Source organism: Macrotis lagotis, chromosome X (assembly GCF_037893015.1).
Source record: "Macrotis lagotis isolate mMagLag1 chromosome X, bilby.v1.9.chrom.fasta, whole genome shotgun sequence".
Taxonomy (NCBI): Eukaryota; Metazoa; Chordata; class Mammalia; order Peramelemorphia; family Peramelidae; genus Macrotis; species Macrotis lagotis.
In genome coordinates, this window is record NC_133666.1 from 145,270,876 (window position 1) to 145,292,924 (window position 22,049).

Genomic DNA, 22,049 nt, shown 5'->3' on the forward strand with positions numbered 1-22,049 from the left:
CCATTTATGTATTTGATTTATTTGCTTCTTCATTATTTTGCTTATATAACTATCTATTCTTTCATTTATTGGGTGGCTTTCATTCACTTCCTCTAGTTCTGTCTTCTGGGGCCAGACAGAATAAATTTAATCCCTCTTACTCATTAAAGCTCTTGAATAAAATGAATGGAGGCTGAAAAACAGTTTTTCATAAGTTTCACTCATTTATATAACACCTTAAGGTTTACAAGGTATGTTACAACAATTTTCTGAAGTGGATTATATATTACTCCCATTTTACAGATTAGGCAATTGAAGGCTAGAGAAATGACCATTTCTTGACTAAGATCACACAGCTGTTGTTGTTCAATTGTTTTCAGTTGTGTCCAACACTTTGTGATCCCTTTTTGGGTATTCTCAGCAGAGATACTGGAGGGGTTTGCCATTTCTTTCTCCAGTTCACTTCACAGATGAAGAAACTGAGTCAAATGGAGTTAAGAGACTTGCCCAGTGATAGGGTTCAGATTTGAACTCAGCTCTTCCTGATTCTAGGTCTGGCACTCACTACCTACACAGCTATTAAATGGCTAAGTGGAGATGCTAACTTAGGTCTCTTGATTCCCAGAAAGTTGCTGATCCCATTACACTACCCTGCCTCTAATATCAATATCAAAGATGAGGTATGGTGGCTATAGGAAGACCAAGTTTTATGATATTGTTTAGGGATTTTATTAAAGGCCAATTTTTCAAAGAAAAACTCAAACATAACCTATTATGTTACCTAAGAAATGAAATAGGAATGATTTAGTTAGATCTTTTTTTTTTAAAGTGTGATGAAATGGATAAAGAGCCAGTCTTGGAGCCAGAAAGACCTGAGTTCAAGTCTCAAACTGGCTACAGGACCTTGGGCAAGTTCCTTAACCTCTTAGTGGTCTAGGGACTCTAGCCAATTTTCTATTGCTAGAAGTTACAGATGAGGTGCTGACTTGCTTAGGAAAAGATAGTTTCCTTCCCTGATAGTTTACCATTGAAACTAAAGCTCTATCCCCTATCCTTCGGTCATTTCCAGGACCTATATGTGCCCAAAGATAAGTCAAGGATTGGTAACTAATGGAAGGTATAGATGATGTCATCAGTCATAAAGTATGCAGTATGAAATAATGGAAAGGGCATTGGACTGGAGCCAAAAGACTAGGGTCCTAGGTTCTTCTTGTAACTGTGGTCTTGGACAAATCATTTCTCTTTTCAGGGTCTCAAGCTCCTTATTCACAAAATGAAGGTAATGATGTTGCTACCAAGATAGTATTTTTTCATTTATAAAGAGTTATAGAAATGTGAGTGGTTATATCCCTCTTGAGCTAAGTGAGGTGGGCTGACACGTAGCTCTCAGATTGGGTTGCTGATAGGCATTTCCTGGAGGCTACCAAGGAAGGAGCAAAGAGAGTCTACAGAATCTAAGAGAGTCTCAGAATACCTGCATGTGGTATCATACTGAACTATAATCATATTCAAACCTTAGGAAAGGACTATAACAAGATCACTTAATATCCTTTGCTTTTTCTTGTCCTTTTAAGAGAAGAAAATGAAAGTGTATTGATACTCTTTATTTTTTACCTTACAGAAATTCCTAGATATTTGTCCTTTTTCTCTGCTCTTCCTCAATCCTATCAAACTTTCATTGTAACAAAGCAAAACTGTTAAGCAAAACCAACACAATTTTCATGTTTGAAAGTATACACTAGGGGAAGTTGGGTGGCACAGTGGATAGAGCACTGGCCCTGGAGTCAGGAGGACCTGAGTTCAAATTTGGCCTCAGATACTTAATAATTATCTATCTGGGTGACTTCGGTCAAGTCACTTAATCCCATTGCCTTGCAAAAAACCAAACAATAACAACAAAAAATCAGAAAGTATATACTACATTCTAAACCTATAATTCCCCAAAGAGATGAGAAAGATAGAGGTTCCAATCTCTTTTCTGAGCTAAGATTGACCAATGTTCTTGTATAGTCATTTACTTCATTTTCTGTGTTATTTTCATTTATATTATTGTATTTTATAAGTATAGTTATCTCTCCCACATCTTGGCAGTTAGGGGTAAGGTGCCCTTGCAGTCTGAAAAACCTGTGTAAAATTTTTGACCCTCCCTTTGTACCAAAGAAGAAGTATGAATTATTATGGTATTTAAAAAATAAAAAGTTGATATTATATAACACTATACATGTATTTTATGCATTTCTGAGTTTCTAAACATTTTCTGAGTCATCTACAACACTCCCAGAAAATTCCCATTTAATTTCTTCTATATGACTGATTCATCATATATTGAAACCATGATGGGGAAAGTCCCAATGTGAAAGGGATAATTGTATGATTTTCTTTGTTCTGTTTTCTTTACTTTGCAGTTGGTCATGCCTTACCTTCTTAACTTTTTTTTGAATTCCTTCAATTCATTGTACTGCCTTGCATTGTTAGTGGTTCATACAAATGTCCATGTCCTCCTTCCTTCCCTCTCAGTATATAGAACTAGAAGGAACTTAATGTTTGTTGAAGGAATTAATGAGGTCTTTCTTGGTTAACAGGTCTGTCAACAAGCATGGAAGCAAGGTTTACTGCAGTGACCCAACCACTGGGAAAAAAACAGGGGTGTAGTTGGGACATAGAAAACTGAAGTGGGAGTAACTTTCAGCAGGGAGGGTTGGGGAAACAGTTGAAGACTAGAATGAGAAACTGCAGGCCTTGTGTGGCTATTAGAACAACATTTTTGCATACATATCTGTAACTGAGGATTGTAATCTTCATGTAATCTCTATTGTAAGAGATAGCATAGGGTAGAATATACCCCACTCCGCTAGTAGGAATGCCCCAAGAATTAGCTCAGACCTTACAAGTAGATTATTGGAATTCTTTGGGTATCCTCCATGGTCAAGAACTAATGCTGTAACTGCAGTGAGTTTAGGAAGTTGTATTAACAGCAGCAAGTGATTGTTTCTCCCCAACCTTCCCTTTCCTTAGTCCAGGTTTTTTTTTTTTCTCGGCCTAGTAGCTAGTGTTTTAGCAGATAGAGTGTTGGGTCTAAAGTCAGACATCTTCCTGAGTTCAAATTCAGACTCAGACACTTACTAACTTGTGACCTAAAGCAAGTCATTTCATCCTGCTTGCCTCTGTTTCCTCATCTGTAAAAGGAACTGGAGAAGGAGATGTCAAACTACTCCAATATCTTTGCCAAGAAAGTCCCAAAAGGGGTTATGAAGAGTCAGACACAACTGAAAATACTGAACAACAAAGGGTTTAAAAAGTACAAAATCATCTGTATACAATGTTTCTCAAATTTATTGTATATCAGATACTTGATAGAGGGAGTCCTCTCTTAAAGGAGCAGGTAGCCTAAATTGTGATTTTCAAAAGTCCTGCTCAGAGCAATAATCAATGATATTTCTGTCATTTTTATTTCCAATGACCTCACACCAATCTTCTGTTTCTGTCAAGAAAAATCTGTCTTTATCATAGATATATATTATCTGTACTGCTCTATCCCTTATCTTTCTACTTCTCTCCAGTATTGCTGCCTATTTTGTGGTCTCTTGTTAGCACCACATTTCATTAATTTACACATGCACATCATGCATATGTGTATGTATAAATACACATACATATCTGTATGCCTGCATATTGTCTCTATAAATACAGGCATATATTTATGTATATACATGTATAGAGATCTCTATACATGCCTCTATCTCTAACTCTGTATACACATATTCATGTATGTATGCACACACATATATATCTATGTCTATACATGTCTCTTTCTCGTTAAACAATATACATATATCTATCTATATATGTCTCTATCTCTGCCTCTTTATACACAGCAACTATTCACAATATAACACACGTCTACAGGTTGGTTTATATATGAAATAAGCACATATACTCACATGTAGCTATATGTAAACATATAAAGACTCTATTTCCTTTTATTCAGCAACTCAGCTCTGAAGCAAGAAGGAATTTAGAGCAAATTTTTGACTATTGGTGTAGATTATACATACTCCCTAAAAGTCCTATCTAATTTCATTCTACTTGGTTTCATCTACTTTAGAAATATGCAACTATATGCCAATCAAGCCCTTCCTAACCCTTGTTGAGATTCAATGATCAGAAAAACTTTCAAAGAAGTTACTTTTTCTAGTGATAACTAAATTTAAGCTGTGAGAGTGACATTTCCCAATATATGTCTTTGCATATGACCCTTCCCATCTAAGTGTTGTTCTGAGTGGAAAGGAGAATAGCTAAGCAGGGTGATGGCTGGGCATTCTGTTTCTTTTGTGTTCAAGGAATTCCTTAGCATGCTTATGGGCAAAAAGAAAAGAGTCATAGAATTGAGAAATTTTAGAACCTCAGAGGTATCTGATCCAATCATTTCAATTTACTGAAGGGATGTTGAGTGACTCTTCTCAAGATCACAAAGTGATTTAGGAGTAGAGTTGACTCCTACCCCACTGGTCTGTTTTCTATTATAGTCCTCCTGTAATAAACCGTTAGAACTGACAGGAACCTAGCAGAACTCCCATCTGCAGCATCTCTGATAAGTGGTCATCTAACTTCTTTCTCTTGTGGGTTACTCATCCCCCCTGCCCCGGGGACAATTCATGCCATTTTTGGACAGCTCCCTTAGGAAAGGGAATAAGCATTATGTGTCTACTATGTGCTAAATGTTTTACAAATATTATCTCACTTAATACTCACAACAACCCTGGGAATTAGGCGCTATAATCTCTATTTTATCATTGAGGAAACTAAGGCAGGTAGAAGTTAAGTGACTTACCTAGGGTCAAAGAGCAAGTAAAGGTCTGAGGCTGGATTTGAACTTAGATCTTTTGATTTCAGGTCCAGTGATCTATCTATCCATTGTACCATTCAGCTACTTTAGGAAATTCTTCCTTATATGAAGCTAAATTTTTTTCTACCCTTTCTACCCATTTCTCCTATTTCTGTCCTCTGGGATCAAGCAAAACAAATATAATTCTTTTTTTCACTTGACAGTCCTTTGAATTCTTGAAGGTGGAGACATGTCCCCTCTAAGTTTTTCCTTCCTGAGGCTATCTCTGGTTCCTTCAGCTGAACTCTGGAAGGCATGGGTTTTGATTCCCTTTGATATCCTAATTGTCTTCCTTTGAATGTGTTACTGCTCATTAATATCTTTTCTAAATTATGGTACTCAAATTTGGATACCAGAAGTGATCTGACTATGGTGGAGGACACCAGAACTAGTATAGGTATCATTATCTTTTAATATAGTCTAAGATTGAGTTTTTTCTTTTTTGGGGGGGAGTAATGTGTAATATATTGGGCTTTCTAGCAGTCAAGACCCTCAAATCCTTTTCGCACTAACTTCCCCAATTAGCACTTGTGCATTTGAATTTTTCTTAACTCAATAACTTTTGACTTCAGCTCCAGTTGTACCACTTAATAAGATACAGGTGGTCTTCCTTGTTAGAATACAAACTTTCTGAGAGGAAGGATTGTCTCATTCTTGTCTTTTTATACATGCTTCTAGCACAGTGCCTGATATAGAATAAACACATTATAAATTGATTTATCTTTTATAAATTTTTATCTTATTAGACTTATTGGTCTAATCTTTTGATATTTTTTCTCTAGACAGTAAAGAATAAAGGGAAGATAGACTCCATCCTCTATGAATTGAAATACTATTTATATCTATTTATTTATATTTATATTTATACATGTATTTATATAATACACACACACATATATATACATACATTATTTGATAATAGTTTAGAATTTAAACTCTTTCATACAGTCTTTCCATTTGGGAATCTGAACAGGTTTTCTAAAATGCAAATTAAATCATAGTCAATTATGTTGACATCTTTAAACCGGAATGAATTTTTATTGGAGTTTAAAGCCTTGGCATTATAATAAAATATTTTCATAAAAATGTTTTAAAATGTTAATGCTTTTTCAATTTCAACACACGCAGATGTCCTTGTATCTCATGGGTCTTGATGTGTGTGTGGACTGGTTACATTCATTCACTTTGAATCGCTAATAAGTAGAGTCAATGTCTGTTATATACATATGCATTATATATATACATATTTATAGCGGTTTTTTTTTTTTTTGGTTATTCCCCCCTCCAAACTTGTACTCACAGGTTGATTCCCCTATAGGACTATTCTAAGTTCAAGGTAACTTGAGGATCTCTGCTCTTAAAATTCTAGTTCACAATCCCCAACTGATATGTTTTACCTTTTGATGGTTAGCCAGAGGACATGATTAGTTCAAAGTAGAGTAATTTATTGAAATGGTATAGTAAGAAAAGTAGTAACAAAATATCACCCCCATAAAACATGGGGTCCACTCTTCCACAAATGCACACAACAGCAATGGAAAGATTGAAAGTTCAAAGTGGAGAGGCACACCTATAGGGAATACATAATGGTCAAAGCTACTTATACCATGGACATTCCTAGATGTCTTCTTGTGATATCTGTGCTACTTTGAAGAGATATCTATGCTACTGAGTGAGTCACTTTGATTATGCCTCCCCCTCAAACATAGATTTGGGGGGCTTATGGTTCTAAAATTTATTTTGGGGTCAGTTGAATCCTGGTCCAAGTGCTGCTATGCTTTTTTTTTTTTGCTGCTATGCTCTTTGACCTTTATAATTTGTTGGGCTATTTAGGTAGCTTCATTGCACTTTAGTGACGATTTGTTTAAGAAAATTCCTAAAAACTTCCTTTATATGGCGAGAAAGGAACTCTTGAGTTGCTTTAGTAAAATCATAAGCTTCTTTTAGTTTGTAGTTTTAAGCACCTTAGAAAGTGATTTTTAAAGGAAAATAGTACAATTAGGGAGGATTAATCCACCTTGAGTCCAGTTTCCTGCATTTCATCAGAGATAGAATATCAGAGTACACAGACATTCCTGAATCATTACTAAGCTTCACAGGGACTAAAAGTGAATCTTGGCTAAAGGGAACTGTAGTGGCTCCCAGAGAGATGCTAACAAGATCAGCCTAGTGTAAATAGTGGGTCTCTAGGGTGTGTCAGAGAAAAAAGAGAGGATCAGTTCAGGATCATTAGTAAATATGCTATGAAACGGGAATGTAGATTCCAAGTCAATAATTTAGTCTAGAGGGGTTCATATTTAGGGATTGTTTCAGTGAGATTAGGGCCAGGACTGAAGGGAAGTTGGAACAGAGGGAATTGGGAATGAGAGAAAATGGAAATATGGGGAATATAGGACTGAGTGTGCCAAGTGGGGAAGAAGACTGGATTTGGCTTGGGGATCAGAATCACATTAAGGTTTCTTAAACTTTGGTACAATCTCCTAGCTTTATATTCTGAACAACATCTGTTTACCTGTTTATTCTCTCAACCCTCATATAAATCCCCAATTATTTCCACCTTTTTACCTCCTTTACTGGTAGTAGGCCCAGTTTAGCTCTGGGAATAAATCTTTCCCTACATCTTCTGACCCTTCTAGGGATTTTCTCAATTTCTATGGCATAAACTCAAGATTGTCATTCTGAAGGATAATACACTCATTTCTTATGGAATCCAGAAGGTCCTGTTGGAGTTTTCCTTTTGATTCTTGGTGGTATAGTCAGATTTTACAGGTTTTGTGGCTATCTGTGCCTTATCCCCTATCTCCAAGGACTCCAGGTATCCAGTTAATGGGGACCTTGATGCTATATAGAATGAATTGTAAAACTACCCTCACAACTTCCAACTCCTCCAAAGTAGTGGTTAACTGTAGGAACTGTGGTTCACAGAATAAGTATGTATAAGGGAAGAACAGAATTCAGAAAAAAATTAAGAAAAAAAATTTCTTTTGGATACACAAAAGCTGTTGAAAAAAAATCTTGTTGTTGAAAAAAAGAACATTTGAGGGTTGTTATAGGGTAGAGGTTCTCAACTAAGGGTTCATGGACCTCTATCCTGATATGTCACAGGGAGGGGCTTTGGATTTTGTTTTAAAACTATTTAAATAACTATATTTCAATATGATTGGCTTGCTTTGTTTTATTTTCTGCATTTAAAAAATAGTATTCTGAGAATGGGTCTATGATCTTCACTAGGCTTCTAGACGGGGTCTATAATACAAAAGAGCTTTAAGAAACCTAACTCTAGAATTACAGTTTGTCCAATTTGCCTATGTGACACATTGGATATGTGAAGTGATGTATTCTAATCAGTAAGGTTACTAATAGGATAGAAAATAAGAGCTGTAGTCCAAAGCAATGTATTCAGACCCATGGAGATAGATGTGTTGCAGGAATAGGGAAGGCAGCTCTAATTGCAGTGGGAGCTCTGAGCAAGGAAGAAAATGTGCCATTTCTAAGGAGGATACCTGATAGGGGGCCTGATTAGTTATAAAATCTATGAAAGTAAGTTTTTCAAGGCTATGACAAGACACTGGAGAGATTGTAGGAGTGCTGGCAATGTCTTTACTGGGTCCCTTGTTCAGATATAGGCTCCATAGATCTCAGTGTGCTGTGTGCCATTGGATCATATTCAATATTGCTAGGATCTCCAGTTAACAAATTTGTGGGGTTACCCTTATGCCCTTATACTCTGCTGATGGTTCAGTATGATATCATTTTCACACCTTTTTTCATTCATTTTAAAGTAATGGGTGTAAATGTAAACAAATGTATAGTGTTCTATAGTTGAATCCTCCAATGATGGTGGTCAAAAACTTTTTAAAAATCACACTACTGGGTGGCTAGGTGGTGCAGTGGATGGAGCTCTGGCCCTGGAACTCATGAGGACCTGAACTCAAATCTGCCCTCAGACAATAATTATCAAGCTGTGTGACCTTGGGCAAGTCACTTAACCCCCACTGCCTTGCAAAAACCAAAAAAAAAAATAGAAGTACTACCTTTTATTTATACAGCATGGCTGAAGGATGCTTGGTGAAGGGAGTTTATTCAAATGAAGGGAGTTTATTGAAAAAAAATTATTCCTTTTTCTTCTGAACTTAAAAAATGCCAAATAAAACAGGTCTTTCTATATAAATATATATATAGTAGGACTAAAAAAAGATTTGTATACAAAACTTCAACTTTATTTATGATTTTTCTTTAAAAATATTGTAATAGATAATACATATAATAGATACAAAATTATTCTATATTAAATTAATATATTACAAACTTAGACATAATTTATAGTAAATTCAACATAACTTTCAAAACTGTTCCACTTGTGATAATTTTTGATCTTTTTCTTCTGTTCATTAAAAAAATCAATGACTTTTCTTTCTTTTTAACTACTTTATCATCTTTCTTCTTCCCAGTCACCCAATTAAAAAACAAACTCTAAATGTGCATAATCAAGAAAACAAATTCCCATGTTGATCATATCTGAAAATGTATATATATGTCTCAGTCTGCATCTTGAGTTTATTGCTTTTCTGTAAGAAAGAGGGTAGTAAGCTTCATCATTGGTTATCTAAATTACTATTGAATCCATTTCCCTCACTTTGCATATGAGGAAACTAAAACTCAGAAAGGATAAATTATATGTCCATGGTTATCTAAATAGCAAGTATTTGAGGCTGAATTTGAACTTGTCTTCCTGACTTCTCATTTAATGCTTTATCCCTGACCATCTCACTCATTTCATATATGTTTTTAAAGTCTCAGATGGAGTAGTATGGTTGCCAAGTTATTTTGTCTCAGAAATATCAATAGAGAGGTCTCCTCTGGGGTTCCAAATTTAGTTTTTCAGTTGATGATGTCTGCCTTGCCATTCTTCCAAACCAGGTATATATATGTCACAGGAATTGAATTTTTAGTTTGAGTAAAGATGACTTCAGTTCTGATGATGAACCGTACTTGGGCAGGCAATGGCACAAACTTAGAACATTACCTTTATTGCTAACCAGGGAGGGGCAAGTATCATCTGCCACCCCAGGTTCATGAATGGTTTGATAATTTCCTAGTGAAGCTTTCAAGTTGGCTTACAAGGTGTTGCATGAAGTCAGGAGGAGGATGGTCCTGGAGACAGTCTAATTCCTACAGTACTGGATTTTAGGAAGACCACTGGTCTGGTAGGAGGGAAAATTCTGATATGGGTAGACCAGAAAGTTATTCAGTTTACTAGTTACCCATAAAATCTTTTGGGGGGCTGGGAAGGGATAACAGGTTGAAGGTGTAAGCCTCTGGCTCAGCTCTAATCATCACTTTCTTGCAAGCCTCTAATTGGATAGGCATCCTGTTCTTAGGCAGCTGGAGAAGTTACTGCTTGGGGCAGCAGTGGAGGCTCCCTCCTTCTTCCCAACCCCTTCCAACTGTAGGAATGAAGGGGTGGTGGTATTTAGGGTGTTCTAAGGTATCAGAATCTGAAATAGTCCCTGAACAATTACAACAGACTACAAAGATAAAACAAAACTTTGGTCAAAGGATGATTTAGCTGAGTATACCTGTCTCACAGCTTGGTTGCAACCTTTAAAAACCTTTAAAGGTTTTTAGCTCCAAATATATTTAAGATGATATACTTTGCCAAATATAAAGCCCTTTTAAAAATGTAAGATTGACTTAAAGAACTACTAACTGATATTTTGTTTCAGAAACAAAAGTAGAGTTAGTCTGGGGGCCTTACTAATATGCCCATGAAGTGTTATTCAAAATCTGTCCATAGGCAGTTCAAGTAATGATATTTGGGAATCTTTCTATAGGACTGGGAACCTGGGAAATAGGGAATAAAGGGAAAGAGGAACATGGACCACTGAGGAACTTGAACCTGAAGATCACAGAATTTACTTGTTTGTCAGAAAATAGGCTTTGTTATTTCCATGACAGGAGCTCTTGCATCTCCTCCACATGAACTTGGAGGGCACAAGCATGGGCAATCTCTGGTCCAAGGTCCTCGGTTTGATTTTAGCAGGCTCTTGAATGCTATTAATGATCACTGTTGTCATAGGTCAGAATATTGTTGTTGTTTGTCCTGCATTCTCAAAGAAGATTATGACATCAGAGAAGTGATGCCAAGACATGTACATGAATTGGATCTGAGTGAGGGGGTGGATCCTCCAGATACATCTGGATATGAATCAGAATGACTCTGGATGCAAGACGATCAAGGTTAAGAGACTTGCCCAAGATCACACAACTAGATAATTATTAATTAATTATCAGATGTCTGAGGCTGGATTTGAACTCAGATCCTCCTGACTTATTCATGTGCTCTACACCACCTAGTTGCCCATAGCCTAGAATATAATCTCTACTAATTGATGATGACCTGTTCTGGTTTCCATTGGCCACTGGATCTCAATAGTTTAAGGATCAATGCAACTAAAGAGCTGTAAACCATAGTTAATCAACTAACTAAACTTTGGAGGACTATTCAGTAATAGGTGACACCTCTGAAATAGAATGTGACTGACATTGGCTCAAAAATCTGACACTCCTCTGTTTTCTTCTCTTTTCCTCTTTTCCTCTCTTCCCCCTCTTCTCTTTCTCATTCTCTCTCTTTTTATTTTACCTTTTTTCTCTTAAGTTTTCTTTTCTCTCTCTTTCCTCTTTTTCTTCTCTTTCCTTTCCTTCTACTTCTCTCCTCCCTTTCTTCCTCTATCTTTTTTCTCTCCTTTTCCCTTTCTCTTCATTCTCTCTACTCTTTCTTCCTCTCTTTCTCCTTTTTTTCTCTCTCTGTCTTGTCTCCCATGGTCTCCCTTTGCTTTCTTCCTCTAGCTATATGGCTAACTTTCTCTTTTCTTGTCTTCTTCATTTTTCTCAACTGATTTGTTTGTCTATTCTTCTTCCTCCTGCTCCTTCTTCCTCCTCTTCCTGTCTTCCTCCCTTTCTCCTTTCATTCTTTCCTTGCTTCTCTCACTTGTGCATAGTGTTAAACTGAAGTAATATTTTTTAAAAAAGTTTGTTGTTAATCTAAAAATACTTTGAGTCCTTATTCTTAATTTTAAAAGAGTAGCTATTTTATTTGCCTAATTATCTAAATTGTTATGTTGTATATTTTATCTTCAATTTTTAAAAGCAAACAATCCCCACCCCTGCTTTATAACCAGGAACATGTACTAAGCTAATATAAGGGCACATATGGTATTGAAAGCAACACTGAACAATGCAAGAAAAACTTACCATGAGTAGACCTTTGTAGGCATAGACAATGCCCAGCCAAATAGTCATGTGGCTATTCTCACAGTGTTCTAGAATTGGACGGATGGAAATATCTCTGCCAGCAGGATCCGGCTACCAAGAAAAAAAATACAAACAATAATGATAGCTGAAAACCCTTTTTTCCCTCTGTATTCAATAATTCAAAGAATAAGAATTTAATAAGCATATATTAAGTGTCTATAATGCATAAGATGAAAGGCACCGTGGCCTTGGAATCAAGTCCTATCCTTGGCAAATACTGAACGTATGATTGTGAGCAAGTCACTTAGCTTCTTAATTCCATAGGCACATTTTGAAGACCATAAATCACAACTGGGCAGTCAAGCTATCCTGGTAGAAGGAATTTTGTATAGTTCTGTAATTCAGATCAATAAAAAAAGGTACCTGGGGGCACTAAGAGGTGGTCACATGTTTAGCATGTGTGATATACTTCCATAGAACCAAGATCTTCCTGGCTATAACTAATCTATCACTGCTAAAACTGTATGGATTTTCATATATTGTTTAGATTCTTTCTAAATCTTCCCTAACAGGAAGTCATCCTGTCCCTGTTTGAACATTTTTAGTAACAGGGAGCTTAATACTTCCTGAGGCAGACCATTTGATTTTAATAATAATAGCAGCTAGCATTTCTATGGTACTTTGGAGTAGCTAGGTGGTGCCGTGGATAGAGTACAATCTGATCCAGATACTTATTAGCTGTGTGATCTTGGACAAATCATTTAAACCTGTTTGCCTCAGTTTCCTCATCTGTAAAATGAGCTAGAAAATGAAATGACAAACCCCTCCAATATTTTTGCCAAGAAAACCTGAAATGGTATAACAAAGAAAAGACTGAAAAGCAACAACATATGATGCTTTAATGTTTGCATATTACTTAGTATTTATTATATTGTTTGATCCTCCCAAACAACTATGGGAAACTATTATATCACTATTCCCAATTCTATAGACCAGGATTGGCACTATGGAGAGTTTAGGTGGCCTGCCTAGTGTCACACAGCTGGCAAATATTTGAGGAACTCAGGTTCTCCTGAATCCAAACCTGGTACTCTCTCACTGAACCACCTAGTTCCTCTTACTGTGAAGTTTTCCCTTGTATTAAGTATAAATCTTATTCTATGAAGCTTTCTTTTAGTTCTAACCTCTGGGGAAAAGGAGAACAAATAAAATTCCTCTTTCATGTGACAACTTTCGAAATACTTAAAGATAGTCATCATGTCCTCCTAAGTCTTCTCTTCTCTTGGGTAAGCATTTCCAGGTCCTTCAGATGACCCCCTAATGAACTATTCTCCAGTCCCCTCACCAACTTGTTTATTTTTCTTGGGATACTTGCCAACCTGTTAGTATTTTCCTAAGATGTGAAAGCACAATGGTGCCATAGTGAACAGAGAACTGGGCTGGGAATCAGGAAGACTCATCTTGAGTTCAAATCCAGCCTCAGACACTTACTAGCTGTGTGACCCTGGGTAAATCATTTTGTTCTGTTTGCTTCAGTTTCCTCATCTGAAAATGAGCTGGCGAAGGAAGTGGCGAACCAATCCAGTATCTTTGCCAGAAAAACCCCAAGTGAAGTCACAAAGAGTTTGGACTGAAATACCTGAACATCAATAAAAGCTTAGTGTATTAATATGGTTTGACCAGGGCATTGTGCAGTGGTGCTAGTACCTTCTTATTTCTGGACCCTGTGCCTCTTTTAACACAGCCCGAGATTGTAAGAACAGTTTTGGTTAGCATTTTATACTATTGTCTAAATTCCACTAAAATCACATATTCTTTCATAGGAATGGCTATTTTAAATCATTTCTTCCTCATCTTGTGTTTACCCAGTTAATTTTTTGAACTTTTTGTGCAGAATTTTCCATTTATTCCTGTTACATTTTAGCTTGTTAGTTTTGGCTCATTGTTTTCCCTGTCAAAAAATTTTCAGATGCTGAGTCTGTCACCCAGTTTATTAGTTTTCCTTTCCAGCTCTATGTCATGCTGAAGGTTTGATAAGCATGTCTTGAGTTTATTTGCTTAATGAAGATCCTGTGCCTTGCTCAGAACTGTCATCTTGTAAAAATACTGGGTGAGGTGGCAATTCACAGACTTATAAAATTCTTGTACAGTTGCTTATTGATAGGGCAAACAAAAATTGCAGAGACCTTAATTCAAATAAATAAAAGTGTTTATTCATAGAATGATGGATTTAAAGGATATCAGAGTTGGAAAGGACCTTTAGAAATCATATTGTCTGACTCTGAAGAGGAAGAAACTGAGGTCCAGGAAGTAGAAGTCACTTATTCAAGGTCACACAGTTAGCTAATGGCAGAACCATTTCCAGTACCTAAGATTTCAAGGATTTGCAATTTTCTTGGTTTTCTTGGCACTTCAGTATGAAGCAGGTCTTTCTCCCCGTGTCACATACCTGTTACACTACCCATGTCACACTGGGATTCTTGATTGCAGTTGGCCATTTCCTTCTTCAGCTTATTTTATTAAATGACTTGCCCAGGGTCACAAGTGTCTGAGGCTAGATTTGAACTCAAGAAGATGAGTCTTCTTGACTCCAGGCTTGGTACTCTACCCCTGGGCCCCTAGTTGTCCCCCAAATTTTCATGGTGTGAACACTCTCCCAACAATGGAGATCATTGTGACTTACTGCCTGAAAACTTCCATGGACAAAATATTCATCAGCCTGAAATCAACTTGGTGATGGAGCTTTGGAAATTGAGCCATGCTGTTCTCTCCTTCATTTTATTTTATTTTTTAAAAATTTATTTAAGGCAATGGTGTTAAGTGACTTGCCTAAGGTCACACAGCTAATCAATTATTAAGTGTCTGAGGCTGGATTTGAACTCAGGTACTCCTGACTTCAGGGTCATTGCTTATTATTTATTTAAATAATCCAGATTATTTACCTGGTTTTACATAAGGGCTTTGTGGTAGAACAGGAGTAGAAGACAGGTCTTCTGATACCTCAGTGGTCTTTCCCTTATACTACAGTTTAAAGTGATGGTGGAGGGAGAAAAGTAAATGTAAGAGTGGAAAACAAAAGCTATTTTCTTATTTGCCTCAAGTGTTGCATTCCTTGGGACTTCCTTGAACTGAATCAGGTTTCCTAGGGTTTAAAATTAGAGAACCTGGACACTTGTAGCTCTTTTAGTCTCTTCATCCCTTAGCCAGGTTTCCTGATCCCTGGGAAAGTGAGAGGATATAGGTGGTCTGGGGAGGCAGATCTCATCCAGAATAATAAATGGGGTGGGATAAATAGGAACGAGGAAGGATGGGGTTGGGTGGGAGGGTGGTTTGAGAAGACAGGGAAATTTTCTAGGATCATTTAGATGTTCTGTCAAGCTTCTAGACTCAGGAGACTTGAGGAGGCAGCACCTTTGCAGACCAAAGGATGCCACTGAATTATTTAGTCTCCAGTATTCCATTCCATTCCAGTTCAGTTCAGTAAGCATTATTAAGCGTCTCCTATGTGCAGGGTACTGTAGTGGTAGACACTGGGGATGTCTAGAATGTCCAGAGAGGATCTTTTTTTCTGGACTTCCTAGCACCTGATATCTCTTTCTACTTCCCAGGGAGCTCTATCATCTCCCCAAATTCCCTTTCAAACCTAATGCTTAATAGAAGAATTGAAAGGGGTAAGATGATAATGTTTTAGTCTGACATCCAGCTGGAGAATATTTGCCTTGAACATGGTGGGGAATTTCCTCTTGACTTGACACCTGGACAAATATCTTGTAAGCATTTATTAATCATTCATTGCTCTAAGCATCTATTATGCACCTAAGTACTGAGCATGTAATACAGAAAAAAGGAGTCTTTGTCCAGAAAGAGCTCATTCATTTATTTGTTTATTTATTCATTTATTTATTGGCAGAAAAAAGGATGAGTTTTTAGTTTTAACTTTTTATTTTTCTCTTGTGCAAGATTGATCTAAGAAGGAAGAGAATAAATCCCCTCACCATTTAGGTCAAAGGCAAATCTACCTGGTCAGAACAATTCTGTCAGAATTCCTGAATCATGAGCTCTTGACTATTGTCCTAATGTTAGACAAGCTTTTCAACCACAGGTCCTGTTGGATAGTTAGGTGAGCCTCAGTAGATTTTTGGTACAGCCAAATGAAGTCAGGGCTCTGTAGAGCCAACTGCAATCAAGGATTCCAGTGTGATTAACAGGTATGTGACATGGAGAGAAAGACCTGCTTAATACTGAAGAAATATGAATGAATCATGCCTCAGAATATCTTATCTTTGTGAACATCTTCATGACAACAAAAATAATTAGTTCCAAAATGACAAAATAAAAGTCATAGTACAGTAGGTGATATAGAGCTTCAGGGTCAGGAACATCTGGGTCCAAGTTGCCTCTGATCCAGGATGACTATGTTACCCTGGGCAAGTCATTTAATTTTTCTGGGCCTCAATTTTCTCAACTATAAAATGAAATGAAGGATAGCGAGGTTGTTCAGTGGATAGAGAGCTCAGCCTACTTTCAGGAAGATCTAAGTTCCAATCCAGCTTAGTCATTTAGTAGCTGTGTGACCCTGGGCAAGTCACTTAATCTCTAATTGCCTTAATCCACTGGAGAAGAAAATGACAAATCACTCTATTATTTTTGCCAGGAAAACCCTATGATCTCTATTGGTGTGCTTTGTGCCCATGGAGACACAAAGAGTCAGATAGGACTGGAAAATAACAACAATAATATGAAGAATGTTGGACTAGATGACTAAGGTCCCTTCTATCTCTATAAACCCTAGTGCTCCCTATTATCTCCAGTATCAAATAGAAAATCTTCTGTTTGGCATTCAAGCCCTTCACAACTTGGCTCCTTTCTAACTTGTAAGAAGACAGTTGGCTTCCTTCTACAAACATTTCAACAACAGTGACCTGTTGCCCAAAAATCTTCATGCAGTTCAAAACTTTAAATTTTAAATGAATGAAGGCTTTTGGAACATCTGCATATCTGTATTTTTGATGTTAGTTCAAATCTTACATTTTACAGATGAGGAAACCCAAAGACTCATTGACTAATTAGGGAATGTTGCCACTATGAATTTGCATTGGGAGAAGAAGTTTCTTCATTGGGAATTTTCTTCACTAGAGATGCCAAACACAGGGTCAGCAGGTCAGGTATGACCCACAATACTCCCTGTTGCCTCTGGAATCAAACTAAAATGTACTTGGGAAATATTTAACAAAATAAAGAAAAACAGAATAGAACATCGATAATGTTAATATGGGATTTTCGAAGTCAACATGCCACTGGCAGGAATCCTTTTGTATTGGTTAGTTTTTCTTTGATATGAATAACAAAGCTCTATATCAGTGAAATCAAGTCTGGACAAATATTAATAATAGTCACAGCAGTAGCAACAATAATAGGTTTTTAGGATAGGTAGGTTGCTCAGTGGTTAGAGTGCCAGCCTTGGAGTTAGGACGACTCATTTTCCTGAGTTCAAATTTGGCCTCAGACACTTATTAGCTGTGTGACCTCAGGCAAATCATTTAAACCTGTTTGCCTCTGCTTCCTCATCTGTAAAATGAATGGAGAGAGAAATGGCAAAGCACTCCAGTATCTTTGCCAAGAAAACCCTAAATGAGGTCATGAAGAGTCAGGCATGACTAAAAATGACTGAACAACAACAACAACAAGGGCGTCTATAGAAGATGAGCTTGCATTTCAGCACTCCCTTTCAATTACAAAAGCACAATAATTTTATTTACTCGTGTAATAAACAGGCTGCTGAAAATTGGAAGGAAAAACAAACCAAACCAAATCATTATGATAGTGACTTGTCCCAAGGCTGTTTCTCTCTTAAAATGCCATGAATGAAAATGAATGAAATAATAAACTCATTAGGCAGATGACATTTATCACTCACTTGAAAATCTAGAAAGCATTTATTTGACCTAAACTTTGTTTCCCCAACCAGAATGTAAGCTATTTCTTTATATATAGCACATCCCTCAAATCTTAGGGTAATTTTAAGCTATTAAAGTTTAAAAATATTCAGGGATACCATATATGAGGGGCAGCTAGGTGGCACAGTGGATAGAGCATTGACTCTGGAGTCAGGAGTACCTGAGTTCAAATCCAGCATCAGACACTTGTCACTTATGAGCTGTGTGACCATGGGCAAGTCTCACATCTCCAGTTGTCCTGGTTCATATCTGGTTACTGGACCTAGGTGACTCTGGAGGAAAAAGTGAGGCTGGTGACTTAGCATAGTACCCCTCACTCAAATCCTATTCACTTACTTGACATGGCATCATCTCTCTGATGTCATGGTCTTCTTCAAGAAGGAAGGACAAATATTATCACATATGTTAGAGAAAAGACTTAATCTTGTATCCCTAGTTCAATTAGGTGACCAATCTGTTTTTTTCAAATTTAAATATGATTTTATTTGAATAAAAAGTTAAAAAAATTTGTTTATATTTTATCCTGGATTTGTTTGGGTAGTATATTCGCAGTTATTTTATATTGTCTAGAATTATTTTATATGAAGTATCTGTTGTTATTTCCTCTCGCAGGGTTTGTGATGATTAAAAAGGTTCAAGAGAGATCATTTCTGGGTAATTTTATAGTTGTATTAGTAAGTCAGTGAGTTATTAATAAAAGGTTAATCATTAGGCTACCTCTCTAGACTAAAGACACTTTATGGTGGGAGGCTCACAGTTTATATGCTTTTTGTAAAGCAGGTATTCTTGAGAAACACTTAATCAATTCTCCAATCAGTGTTTGTTGTTGTTGATAGTTCTGGTGAGAATAGATTAATAAAGAGGATGATAGGAAGGTCAGAGAAGGACAGCATCCTTCCAGTTCATGGTACTTGAGAGAGGGAGACCCATGAGTTTAATCACGGGTAAAGTAGCATGGAATAATGAGAAAATACTTTGGAGTCAGAACAGAGTTTCAGTCAGAGCCCTAATAATTCCAGTCATAGTTTTGTGACCCTGGGCAAGGTGTTTCAATTTTCTCACCGATAAAATGAGAATAATAATAATAATACTTATATTTACAGGGTTGTTGTGAAAAAAAGCTCCTTTTGCAAATTTTAAAGATCTATGTAATGTGAGTTATTATTCATCCAGGCTATAAGACTGAAAGTTAGCCCAGAGCTCAACTGCTTCAACCCCATTATCTTAAAAAAAGAAAAGAGAGGAAGAGACTAATGCAAGATTATGTTGGTAGCAAGGAACAGAGCCAGAATTTAGATATATTATAGATCCTATTAAGCAATCTGTATGAGAATACAGTCAGCTAGCCTTGCAGTAGCTTTAGACCTGGAATCAGGAAGACTTACTTGAGCTCAAATCTGACCTCAGACATTTACTAGTTGTGTAACTGTGGGCAAGTCATTTAAACTCTGTTTGTCTAAGTTTCCTCATCTATAAATGGGGAAAATAAATAGTACCTACCTCTCAAAGTTGTTGTGAAATAATAATTGTAAATTTCCTGGCAGATAGGTACTACATAAATGTTTGCTATTACTATTATGATTTTATATTTGCAAGAATCACCTTCCCATTAGAGTATGTAAGTGAATCTATATTACTTGCTGTAGAATATATATATATATATATATATATGCATATATATTAATTTTTTTAGATTTTTGCAAGCCAATGGGGTTAAGTGGCTTGCTTAAGGCCACACAACTAGGTAGTTATTAACTATCTGAGACCGGATTTGAATTCAGGTACTCCTGACTCCAGGGTCGGTGCTCTATTCACTGTGCCACCTAGCTGCCTCAATGCATATCCATATTTATACATAACTATAATTGAGTTTTTCCTTTTTTTAGGATTTTCTTTATTTATTGGAAATTTTTTCTTCTTCTATAGAATTTGAGTTAGCATTACATGAGGAATCTCAAGGCAATAAGGCATAAGCACCTTCATGAGGTCTTTGACCTTATTTTGAGACACCATTCCAAGACCGTCATCCTGGCATTCTTCCTGAGCTCACTGGTAAGAAACATATTCATATCATTTGGCTACTGTCCTGTAAGTATCAATTGCTTGTTATTTTCTTTTGCTTTTACCTTTAAAATAAGCCAAGAAGGTCTCTCCATCTTTCCCCAATGATAACTTCTTAGATAAGTATTTAAGTTGCAAATGCCCCATAGCACCTGTTATCATAGAGAAGACCCTTCATAGCCTCCTTGTTAATGAATCTTGAGGTAATGTGCCAATCTTACATTATTTGAGTCAGCTAGGTGACACAGTGGATAAAGTATTAATCCACAATCAGGAAGATCTGAATTCTAATTTAATCTAAGACACCTACTAGCTGTGTAGCTCTTAACAACCTGTCTACTTCATTTCCTCAACTGTAAAATAGGAATGATAATGGGACCTACCTTACAGAGTTATTTGTTTAGATCAAATGAGATAATATTTGTAAAGTGCTTAGCACATAGTGGGTGCTACATAAATGCTTATTTATTTTACTTATTTCAAGCAGTTGCTGTGTTCAAAGATTTCAAAGTATAGATATATAAGTAGAGAAGGCATAACAAGATGTTTTACACCAATTACTATCTTGGAACCCCTCATAAAGGGGATCATTTCAAAGGCATGTCAAAGATTAGACATTCTACCTGAAAGGGAAATGGGAAGCTGACTTTGAAAGTTACTCCACACTCTCCAATCACCCTAATCTGGCTGCTGATTGAAGTCCTATAGCCTCCTTTCTCCAACTTTTCTCAAACTAGTTGTAGAGATGAATAAATCTCTTTGGGCAGAAACTAGATGTAGACCAACATCTTACCCTGTATACCAAGAAAAGGTCAAAATGGGTATAGGATTTAGATATAAAGGGTGATGCTATGGGCAACTTAGAGGAGCATGGGATAGGTTACTTTTCAGGTCTATGAATAAGGGAAGAATTTATGACCAAATAAAGGACAGACAACATTATGAGATGCAAAATAGATAATTTTGATTATATTAAATGAAATTTTTTTTGTACAAACAAAACCAATGCAGTCAAGATTAGAAGGAAAGTAGAAAACTGGGAAATTTTTCCTACAGCAGTTATCTCTGATAAAGTCCTCATTTCTCAAAAACATAGAGAACAGTGGATAGAGCACTGACCCTGGAGTCAGGAGGACCTGAGTTCAAATCTGGTCTCAGACACTTAATAATTATCTAGTTGTGTGACCTTGGGCAAGTCACTTAACCCCTTTTGCTTTGCAAAAACCAAAAAATTCCCCATAGAGAAATGAATCAAATTTATAAGAATACAAATCATTTCTCAGCTGATAAATGTCAAAGAATATGGACAGGCAGTTTTCAATTTTGAAGAAATCAAGGCTATTTATTGTCATATGAAAAAATTCTCTAAATCACTATTGATTAGAGAAATGCAAATTAAAACAATTCTGAAGTTCCACCTTACATCTATCAGATTGGCTAATATGACAGAAGAGGAAAATCAAATGTTGGAGGGGATGTGGGGAAATTGAGATACTAATGTACTGTTGGTGGACTTGTGAACTGATCCAACCATTTTGGAGAGCAATTTGGAACTATGATCAATAGGCATAAAACTGTACATACTCTTTGATTCAACCATACCATTACTAGATCTGTATCCCAAAGCGATTTTTTTTTATGTTTTTGCAAGGCAGTGGGGTTAAGTGGCTTGCACAAGGCCACATAGCTAGGTAATTATTAAGGCTGGATTTGAACTCAGGTACTCCTGACTCCAGGGTCTGTGCTCTATCCACGGCACCACCTAGCCGCCCCATCCCAAAGAGATTTTTAAAAAACGAGGGAAAAGGACCTATTTGTAAAAAAATATTTGTGATAGTAAAGAATTAGAAAACGAGGGGATGTCTATCAATTGAGGAATGGCTGATCAAATTGTGGTATATGATTGTAATGGA

General features: G+C 36.6%; 1 protein-coding gene across 1 annotated transcript in view; it reads right to left on the minus strand.

The window, feature by feature from the left end:
• Positions 1-22,049, minus strand: part of GABBR2 (gamma-aminobutyric acid type B receptor subunit 2) — an 879,763-nt gene that overhangs the window by 22,463 nt on the left and 835,251 nt on the right. The window contains exon 14 of the mRNA XM_074207949.1: positions 12,119-12,229. Coding sequence (XP_074064050.1) covers positions 12,119-12,229 — 111 coding nt within the window. The remainder of the gene's footprint in view (positions 1-12,118; positions 12,230-22,049) is intronic.